This window comes from Strongylocentrotus purpuratus, unplaced genomic scaffold (assembly GCF_000002235.5).
Source record: "Strongylocentrotus purpuratus isolate Spur 01 unplaced genomic scaffold, Spur_5.0 spur5_scaffold_14, whole genome shotgun sequence".
In the NCBI taxonomy this organism is placed as follows: Eukaryota; Metazoa; Echinodermata; class Echinoidea; order Camarodonta; family Strongylocentrotidae; genus Strongylocentrotus; species Strongylocentrotus purpuratus.
In genome coordinates this window covers 18,669,292-18,680,182 of record NW_022145599.1, presented here as the reverse complement: position 1 = coordinate 18,680,182, position 10,891 = coordinate 18,669,292, and the positions used below count along the sequence as shown (strand labels likewise).

At 38.8% G+C, this 10,891-nt stretch overlaps 1 protein-coding gene across 1 annotated transcript; it reads right to left on the bottom strand.

Moving 5' to 3' along the window:
• LOC583386 lies at positions 1 to 9,809 on the bottom strand. Its single transcript, XM_030984371.1, has 6 exons — positions 9,647 to 9,809; positions 8,350 to 8,535; positions 5,973 to 6,238; positions 5,264 to 5,485; positions 4,352 to 4,547; positions 1 to 3,335 (listed from the first exon to the last, which is right to left on the bottom strand). Exons 1-6 carry the CDS (start codon positions 9,706 to 9,708, stop codon positions 3,176 to 3,178), a joined length of 1,092 nt encoding a protein of 363 aa, XP_030840231.1. The 5' UTR covers positions 9,709 to 9,809; the 3' UTR covers positions 1 to 3,175.
• Between the last annotated feature and the right edge of the window lie 1,082 nt (positions 9,810 to 10,891).

The following is a 10,891-nucleotide window of genomic DNA, read 5'->3' as shown; positions in this document are numbered from 1 at the left end:
AATTTGCATACTGACAAAGTATTACAATTATATACATTGACATATTGCGAGATATTGTGTATTGATAGTCAGATCGCAGATTGGTGTTAGGTCGGGCAATATAATGTTAATTAGGTTAACAACAAGGGCAGTGCTAGTGTATCTTTAAGGAGTGTATTTTAAAGAAAGGGATAAAGTTCACACACTTCTCTAATATTTCTGACGCGAAGAGAAAGCAGTAATTTTTATCATAATCTTTCGGGAATGTTTGGCTGATAATTTTGGCGCGTTTGGCAAAGACATAATGGATGACAATCACCCCACTCTTGCCTTCATACATTCAATACAATCTGCAATTTCACACAATGAATGGTAACAGCCGAATACAATAGTCCGGCACAAGTCACGGAAATGAACTGTAAGATGAAAACGAATGCTAAGAATAAAAATCTGTATCCAACAAAGAAAAGTGCATGCGGATAGAATTGAGATGTTGGGAAATATAGCAAAAGTATGTTGTGAAATGATTACAACTATGCTTTGTATTTGCTTTGGTAATACTGTTGGATGCTCAACTGCTAGTCATTTTGTGTGTTATTATGAGATGGAAGTCCACGTTTTGAAAGTTTCTTTTCACTTGTGAGTAACCGAGGCCCGAGGGCCACTGCATAACACGCTTCAAAGCCTTCACTTTCGGCAATGTTCGTTTGAATGCCGTGCTATCTTGGCCCAAGAGTCTTATCAACTTTGAAAATAGGTTTGTGGAATAAATTAATATTTCTGCATTCCCATTTCTATGAAGAAAATAAAATACTCCCTTTTCGAAAAAGATGATGCTGTTGCACCCCTTTGGATTAAGTACATTAAATCTGTTAGATTGTTAGGCATATACACCAGGAGACTAACAGCGACCCCAAAAACCGAAATGTCAGATAGGCTTGGCTGAAACTATTGGGAACATGGGCGGCAATCCCGGGGACGGTGAGGGGCACGTCTCCCCGGAAAATTGTCTGCGCTAATCCCCCCTTAAATGTTGAAAAGATGCAAGTACATGTAACACTAATAACAAGTAAAGGGTTCAATAAGTAAAGGGTTCAACACATTCTAGGTTCATAATAAGTGTTCTAGAATACAATATCGTTTAAACTATTCAACAACTACAAAATCCGGAAAACCTTCTCGCTCGGTCGCTACGCTTCCTCGCATGATACTGTACAAGTAAACATTGTAGAATATCTCTTCTGTATGTAGCGTGTCGCCCCCACACATTCAGTGGTAACAACGAAAATCACTATCATTAAACTGTTGCACTAAGTAACACAAGCTAACACAATATAATAAATATATAATAAATATATAATTTGATATAAATTATCCATACTATTCTTCACGGTTTAAAACAAAATATACACAACATAAGCTTCACTTTGTATACCTATATACTCGGAACTACAATATTCAAAAATACGTTAATAGTACTAATAACAGTGGGGATAAATTATTTCACCTATTTTCATTCTTTTTAATGCAGCACACATTGTAGCTAAATCAAACTGAATGTAAGAGATGTTCTTACTTTCTTTCATCAACAGGCTAAAGCATTTGAACGTTCAGGCGTTTGTATATTTCTTGGTAATTAAAAAAAGGAAAAGACCAGAATCATTAAAAAAAAACCTCCTAAAATTGGAGTCATCCTGTGATCTCTCCCCACACCCGTTTCAGAATATTCAGGTTAGTTACTAAATTAAGTGTTTTCTGACTAAATTCTACGCCTTAAACAAACATGAAAAACCATTCTCTTTTAACACTATCTTAGCTACATGATATACTCTTTTTCCAATGCACTTTTTAACATGATAACACTTTACATACTTGTAATATAATAGTAATCAACGGTGATTGCATACGTCATACATCGTTATTTGTCAGTTCTTTGACATCCGACAGTTTATAACTAAGTAGAAAAATTTAGAATAGTTTGGCAAAGTGTTTGTCGAATACATATAGCTATCTTCATCTTTTCGTTATTTTAATACAAATTATTTTGTACTAATCAAACAGATTATTTACTTTTTATTATTAAATTTTTAAAGATTTTGTTGAAAATAAAATAATGAGAAATTGAGGAGAGGAAATTATTGTACAGCATGAAATATATGCATAACAATTATAAAGAGAAAGATTTCAATATCATTCATAAAAAACAAAGTAGGATAAATTTAGGAGAGAAATTTGTCGTTCAGATGAAACATAAGTACATGTAAACCTAGTATTAGATAGAGTGTGATTCAATTGATATTATTCGTGAATACAAAATATTGCCTTGTGAATTTGGCTTGAGCTTTTGCTTTATATTAAGTCTGACTTTCTAGAGCCAACATTGACATTAAGCAATAATACTTCCAGAACAGCATTCAGTAGTTACACACGAGGTTTTCTAAGTTCAACTGTAAGGATGCTAGAAATACAGCATTATAAGTACAGGGGATACATTCGAAAATTCACTTTGATTGAAAATAGAATTGTTTACTGGCATGATATCATGAATGCCCTGCATATTTTATAGAATGTTTAATTTCAATCATCTCAGAATTACTGTTATGATCATTGTCATCAATATTTAATTATAATAAACGATATCATCAACATCACAAACATCGCAGCCTGACATAAATACTGGCAAAACATGATTATCATCTTCATCCTGATTAATCAATATGTAAGAGGCTTTTACAAATTTCCAATAAAAATTCCGTCTTTCGCTCAAACTCTTGTTTTCTTCTTCGTATTCCTTTCCTTTCCTAGTGTAAGTACATTTTGTTGCAAGCAGATTTGCATGCGGTATTAGCTTTACTCGGTTGGTTCTTTTAAATTTCTTACAACACCATTAAGTCTGCTAGCAGTGCATTGCAATCACCGTCTTGCCAGGTATAATAGTTACCAAACTTTACAGGCACAAATTGCCATCGTGCCTTGGTGTTAAGTCATAAGTATTCTGAACACCACTGGCCTTAGTGTCATTTTTTTTGTTATCAACCACGCCCATTTAAACATAATTATATCATTGAACCATGCACTGAACCATACAGCCACTGTACGTTGTTAACACCAACATAAACACCGGACGTGAACACTGGACATGAACACCGGACACAAAACCAGCCTCTTTAGTTTGTTCGATTGCGATGGTGTAGTGTTAAACGTGAGCCGCGGTGGCGTTGACATAACACGGTACAGTTAGCACCGTAACACCATTGTGTATGTTGAAGTTGGCGTAGTAAATAACACCAGCGACCATGAGTAGGTAGGCAGGCACCGAAAGAATACACACTAACTTGTCCGGCATCGAGATACCACTAGATAGATGAAGAGGGGAAAAAGAAGAAAGTGACTACGTGAAATCATTTATTTTCTTGATATAGGCTTCCCCTCGGATAGGACTTTAAATGGAGGTCCTGTGTTCCCCCAAGGACAACCAACCCCCTAGGGCAATTACCTCCCCCTCCCCTGAAAATTACCCCCTTGGACAATCACCCCCCCCCGGGGGGGACAATTACCCTCCGAATAATGCTGCTTTTATTAAAACCAACTTATCAGGGTGGACTTCTCCTTTAATGAACAGGGGGTGGGGTAATTTTCGGGGGGGGGGGTGGTAATTTTCGGGGGGGGGGGGGTAATTGTACCCCGGGGTGGATGTCCTTGGGGGTAATTTTCCGGGGGTGATTGTCCAGGGGGTGATTGTCCAGGCGGTAATTGTCCTGATATGGTGGTCCACCTGCACACCGCGAATCAGTTCGTCCATGGTGAGACACTGGACCCAGTTATTTAGTTTGCTCTTCGCCTCTCAGGCACAGGTGACGACAATTACTTTTTTTGATAATAATAATAATTCTTATTTTAATAGTAATGATACGAATAAAAATAGTAGTCATAATTCTTATTATAATATTAATGATAATAATTACGATAATAATAATTTTAATAATGATACAAAATTCAATTAATTGGAAACATTAAAGGTGATTTCGCAGTAAACCGGGTGGTGTACTTTAATTGTGATGAGCCCCGGATCGGATGAGGAAGATACAGTAGAACAATGGGAGCTTCAGCAAAATTAAAAATGCTTTACTTTAATACGCCTCTGGTATATATTCTCTAACCTGAAGATGATTAACACAATAATTGCCCTGTAATCATAAAGTCTTCATCAAAACGTTTTTGAACAACTGCTTTTAGTTTCCTTCATCATTTATTCGGGAATTGAGCACTGAGAAAATAAGTAATGCGGCGTATCAAGTGTTTTTATATATACACTACAGTTTTCCTGTGTAATGATTATGTACTTAGTTTGCAACTGATACATGACACTTACGCTTCATCCGGGTCATCGGCCGTCTCCATCATGCGGAGTTTTAGATGGATGAAAATTGGCGCCACCATTGATAGCCCGGCAAGAAAAATGCCACCTGTTAATGACGTCACAATGGCAAAGTGAGGGAATGTTTCCACGATGAAGAACTCCAACAAAAAAATGCACGTGCGAAGAACTATTCGCTTCCAGTTAAATGCTGAAATTATTGTAAAAAGGACGAAAACAATGTCTATGATCAGATAATGAAAAACATTTGTACTTTAATGATTAAAAACCTAGAGCCTATAGTTATGAGTTTAATATAAGATTTGTTTACGATTGCCCAGTATTTTATTTGGCAGAATGTATTCATTGATCATTATCACAGAATGATAAAGTTAAAAGAGAAGAAGGAGGGCAAAGTAAAAAACGGGGCGTGGTCAAAATGTTAATGGGCATGGTCTGTATGATTGAAACCGTTATAATGGGCTCGTTCGGTATGCTTGAAATCGCTAATTTATGTATGGTCGTGATCGCTACAGTTGATCAGGGACGTTTCATCGACGTTTGTACGCCCACAATTACTGTCAGCGCTGACTGAATTTGACCAATCAGAGGCCTGAAAAATAGTCGATGACAACAGAATTGTCGGGGAAAATGATATTAGTCAGTGGAAACCACCGACTATTTTCATGAAACGCCCCCGGTCGAAATGGGCATAGGTGATATTATTGTGTTAAAATGGGCGTGGTCGATAATTATATTAAAAAGAGTGTAGCCATAAGCGGCCATTGTCATGAAAGGCACTATAGCTTAAAAACAATAAATGTCATTCTTTGAAGATACATCCACATCCCATATTTTACCTCCTTCTTTGAAGATACATCCACATCCCATATTTTACCTCCTGTATTAGCCAATTATTACACTTACCATGCGGTATATCGAATTTATGTTCTAGTTCTTGAAAAAGAGGGTTGTTACTCATGACCAACACGGCTACGAAGTGAAAGAGTAGAAGCACAGAGACGACGGTACGGACTGGGCCGGCCTGCACGGCATTGAGAACGCTCTCCACATACCCTATCTCAGCCAAGGGGCCGCTGAAGGCAAGCCAGATTGGTATTACCAGGATGAACATCGCAAGCATCTGGACTAAAGACATCAACACAGAAGGACAATAATTACATCGATGCTTGGAATGGCCATGCCTGGTCTACAGACTCGTAACTATATTACAGAGATATTTACTGAAGGAGTGTCTGTATTACTGGTCATGGATTAGTGGAAGATGTCTCTGGATCAACCGGGGAGGCAAGGGCGTGGCTAAAACAATACAAGTAGGCGTGTCAGACGTTTAGCTTGCTTGACAAGTTCCCAAATAGCAAGGAAATGAGATATTCTGAATTCAATGACGGCAAAAGTATCTTTAATGAAATTTGTTGATATGAATTTGCCGACAAATGATAGTAACTCTTCAACGTTATATTTCGTCACCCAAAATGTTGTCCAGGGAGTAAAGGGAGTTCTCAATATTATTAAGAAACCTATGCTTAGTCTTTCTTGATCAAAATTCTTGATATGGTAGAATTGAACATGCATTTAGAAGAAGAACCCTTCATTGACATTGCCTTTTACTTACTCCCCATTCCTCTGACTATAGCCTTCGTAAAATACTGCGGTTCGGCCATATCCCTCTGTATGGTGGGCATGATGTAGTGGGGACCCGTCAGGAAAAACGAGGACCCGACGAGGCCGAAGAAGCCGCTCCATCCGCCGTCCGAAGCCGCAGAGTGCGTGATGATGGTGAGGGGTCTGTTGGACACCCCACCTAACACACCGAATGCTTTGATCGCCATGATGTAAGAACCGAGGAATGTAGCGAAGGTTCCGACTGCTCCCACCTCCCTGATTCAAAACAAATATGGAAAAATATGAAGAAATATATTTATTAATAAGTTGAATGATAACGTGGTGTTATTAACCCAATATAGCACCAACAGGATTATGTTCTTTCTGAGGGCCCTTCAAGTGTCATGTACTAGTTTATCAGTTGACCATTCCATACACCCGGGTTGAGAGGGGAAAATGGTGGTAAAACGCCTTGTCCAAGGATGTAAGCACCAATCTAGGATCGAACCTTGAATCTCTCGTATTAACAGACAAGAGCTGTCAACAATATACCACACTGCTCCCACTAGTTTTTACCACTGTGTAGAATACAACATTGATGATGTTGTAAGATCCAAACCATGACTAGAAGCCCTTCTGTTCCTAGCTGACCAAGTGACGAATCCCCCCCCCCCCTCCACTCAGTGTTATTTAGGGTACGCGTATGCTTGTTCCCTCTTTTTGAAAGCACCCCCTATCTCAGGACTAACAACATTTCCGAACCCCCCTTTCGCGGGCTTTTCGCGGGTTTTTCCTGCCTTGGAGACCCCCCTAAATCCGGAAAAATGCTCAATGTACCCCCCCTAAATTCGGAATAATTTCTCAGGAGTCCAAAGAGATGAGAGAAAAAAAAACGCCCCCTTTTCAAAGAAATCTCCGGGTGAGAAGTCAAATGCACCCCCTTTTTTTTTACAATTCTCGGGCCGGACTTTGTCGCACGAAAAGTACCCCTTTACCGGACATTTTGCTCAGAGGGGGGGGGGGGGGGGGGGGGGGGTCGGGGACGAATCCAGGGAAAGGGATCGTTCTTGAACCCAATCTGGCATTATAAATCCTAGATACATGCAAGTCATGTATTTATTCCCCCATGAATTTGCCGTCCCTCTCATGAGATTGCGTATTCATTCGGGAAAATCATGCATGATGCGTCTACTAGCCTAGCTTGTTTTCGTATTTATGACAATCATTCTTTTATGTCAAACATTCTTTTGTAACGGTTATAATGGGTATACCGCCGTGGTTGCCGCACGGTATTTTTCCATCAACATTAGAGTGCGTTAAAAACAACTCAAATGTCATCTCAAAAGAGAATCTTGGTTTACAAAATAGTGTGACAAAGTGCAAGTGTTTTCATCAAGATATTCATTGACGTCATCATAACTCCATTGGCATTTGGAATAGTAATAACAATATTCAGTAGAGTATTACTTTGGATCTATTTTTTTAGAAGGTTTGGTTTTAATATCCCACACAATGAGGATCATACAAGTCTCGAGTCTACGTCGACTTCAATGGTCTCAAAATCGTAAACTCTCGGGTCCGAAACCAAGTGTTGGCACAAATACCATAAGTATCATTTCAAGGGCGACAACAGGTGGTGGGCAAGGGGGGGGGGGGGGGCAGGGGCGTACGCAGGATTTTTTCGGGGGTGGGGGGGGGGGGTTAAAATTTGAAAATCGCGCCAAAAATTTCGCAAGGACACAGCCAGCCGCTGAATAAGCGGGGGAGGGGGAGATGAAATATTTGGCCGACCGATATTGCGTTCAGTTGGGGGGGGGGGGGGGGGGGGGGTAAGGTCAACTATTTTAGGTCACCTTTTAGCACACAAAGTCCTCATAAAAAAACACACATAAAAAAAAATTGAGGGGGGTTCGACCCCCAAAACACCCCCCCCCCCCCCCCCTGCGTACGCGCCTGGGGAAGGGCATGCCACTCAAGTCCCACGCATCTTTCAAAATGAGTGATCAAGCGACATCCCCCTTTCCCTCTCTCTCTCACACACACACGCACACACACGCACACGCACAAATTCTTATGGAATTTCTTTGGCCCGAATTCAACAAGGAGGACGCGTTTTGACACGTTTTTTACAAACCTGGTTTGTAAAAACGCGGCCAATTTCTCTGCAATTCATGAAAATGTGTAATTTTACACTTAACCTTTCGCAAAGTGTCCCCTTATTTTTGAAAACATGAATTTTGTAGCCTCTTCAGCTCATTATTTCAACCTCATTTAACATTATTCAATAAAATAGTTAATTTTCACTCAACAGTTGGATGGATGTATATTTCTACAAATGAAATAGTTTGGATCGTTCAATCTTCTTGTGGAGTCCGCATAGTCCTTACCATAGTTCCTTTGGGCCAGAAAACCATAGGAGAGGACACACTATGAGGAATATGATGAGAGGCCAGTAGCAGAAGCTGAAGGTTTGGTAAGGGTAGATGATAGAGAACATCAGCTCCGACACGCCCAGTAAGAACGTACAGGTGGACGCCAACGAGATCAGACCAATCGTGAACGAGATCACGCGCCTGCGCAGAAAGACAAGAAGAATAACGATGATTTGATGATAGATTTGTTTCTTTAAGGAAAAGAGATGTAACCATTAGAGCGAAAAATACTTAACTATTTTACTATTTAAGGGATTCAACGAATAAGGAGAGTTAAAAATATAATACTTTGGGTACGTAAAGCATTTCATTATTCATGTCGAACATTCATAATAATCTTTTAGGAACTATCAAACGTTATATTAATTCAGAAGCTTTCACAACATGAATGCTTTTGAAATTATCTTTATCGAACAATTTTGCTTTCTTTTTCAGAACATTCGATTGTGAACTGTTTATATCTAGACTTATCGATTTTCTGACGTTAGTATACGTTTCCCTGCCTGCGATTCTGCTTACATGTATGTGAACATGTACAGCTGATCATTCCTTGTTTGATGTCGCGGGACAACCCTGGAGCTCGTATATTGTTCATGTCCTATGGGTTTCATTACAAATTGATTTGTTGACGTCTGCCAATTCATATATTGATGATATGGGAAAATGAACTTGTCTGTACAATAGAGTATAGTCTGCTTTTTTAAGCATTTGTCATTAATTCGATCGCAAAGACCTTTGAATAATCGACCTTCGCCCATTCAATAGCCCTACCCATCACTTTCTGAAATGTGCGAGCTTCACAATGACGTTTTACATAACCTAATCATATGTCTATCACTGTTTAGTACTCTATGGGATACAGAGTAGGGTATTCCAATGAGCGAGTTCGTAATTAGGATTTGCGCATGGGCAGATAAAGGTCATTCGTACCCAAATTGTAAAACCATTGAGACGAATACTCGGATCGTGCTTATGAAAGTTATGTAATCAGTATTCATTTATGCACCAACAGTACATTTATCTGATACACAGGTGGAAGTATTCTTCTCAAGAGGCAAACAAAAGGTATTCATGAAGCACCTCCATCACTTTGGCAGTGATTATTCTAAAACGCACAGGTGGGAAGTATCCATCGTGTCTAAGATCTGTGGATATTTGAGGTCATGCGTTCCAAAGCTATTTACGAACTCGCTTATTGTCCTTGAGTTGATTTTCGAAAGGCTTTACGATCGTGACCATGCATGACACATACTTTCCAATCTGCCCGTAGGCCTCTCCGCTAATGCCGAGTAGGGTAGTCTGCAATCCCGACATAGCTCGGGTTTTCTTTTACAGAGGATATTCCATGATCGACCGAGCAAGATGGCGGTGTAAAGGCTCAGTGAAGCCACAAGAGGATAGATGAAGAGACCTGGCCAACCTGGATGGGTAATAAGATGCAGCATTAATGTGAGATGGTAGTAGGGTCGAATATTTTATAGGGCACTGGAAACATTAAGTATCATAGCGCTCACAAAACCACAGATTTGAAGAGAAACAAGAATACATAGACTATAAAGATAAGTGAATCTTCGGATTTTTTTGTCAAGATATTATTTTTTACTGACTGTGATAAAGAGATAATCCTAAAACCTTTCATTCGTTTTGATGGTATATATGCCCTGAAAGACATTTGATGACTGAATTGTAATGCTATTATTCGGACAACCCCTACCTCCCTCCCTCCCCCCTCTCTCTCTCTCTCTCTCTCTCTTTCTCTTTCTCTCGCTCTCTTCCTCTCTCTCTCTCTCTCTCTCTCTGTATAAAATAAATATATATATTTATATTCATCTCTTTTTAATTTTCTCTATCATCAATAGTGATGGATTTAAAAGGAAGATAAGCTAGATTAATGATTTTTTTTATTTTTTTTTATTTTTTTTATTTTTTATTTATTCGTACGGGGTAGCCCATTCAACATCAGTTGGTCTCCCATGCGGCCCCTAAAAACATACATACATGAATGCAACACAATATGTTCAAATAAAATCATTCAAAGTACATACACAATAATGCCAAGTAAATAGTTTAAAAAGAGAATGTAAAAACATTGAAATATATCAAGGTGAATGTTTGCAATATAGAATAATCAAATATTTAAAGTACAATACCGAGTAACAGAAAATAAAGATATTTAAACAATTATGAAACAGACTATTGGTGAGTAACTAGGTGCCATAGAATGACTTGAGATATTGTTTAAGATTAAATTTGAAAGATACCAAAGAGGGAAACTCCCGTATAATAACCGGCAAATTATTCCACAAATTTAGACATAGGTATTTAAATATAAAGAGTGTTTGCAGTACTCAGTGCGGCATTTGGGAACGACAAGATCGTGTCTGGCGGCTTGCCTCGTATTTTTATCATGTTTTCTACTTAACTCTTGGAAATAATTTGAGTAGTAATCAGGAGAGAGGCCTTGACAGCATTTATAAACAAATATAACGGAAATAAC

Excerpts from the sequence above, each read along its gene's own strand:
- LOC583386 (XM_030984371.1), bottom strand. The coding sequence starts at position 9,708 with ATGTCGGGATTGCAGACTACCCTACTCGGCATTAGCGGAGAGGCCTAC. Across the intron at positions 8,536-9,646 it reads GCCTACGGGCAGATTGGAAA|GCGCGTGATCTCGTTCACGA; the intron begins GTATGTGTCATG and ends CTTTCTGCGCAG. Across the intron at positions 3,336-4,351 it reads GCCGATGACCCGGATGAAGC|TGGTATCTCGATGCCGGACA; the intron begins GTAAGTGTCATG and ends TCATCTATCTAG.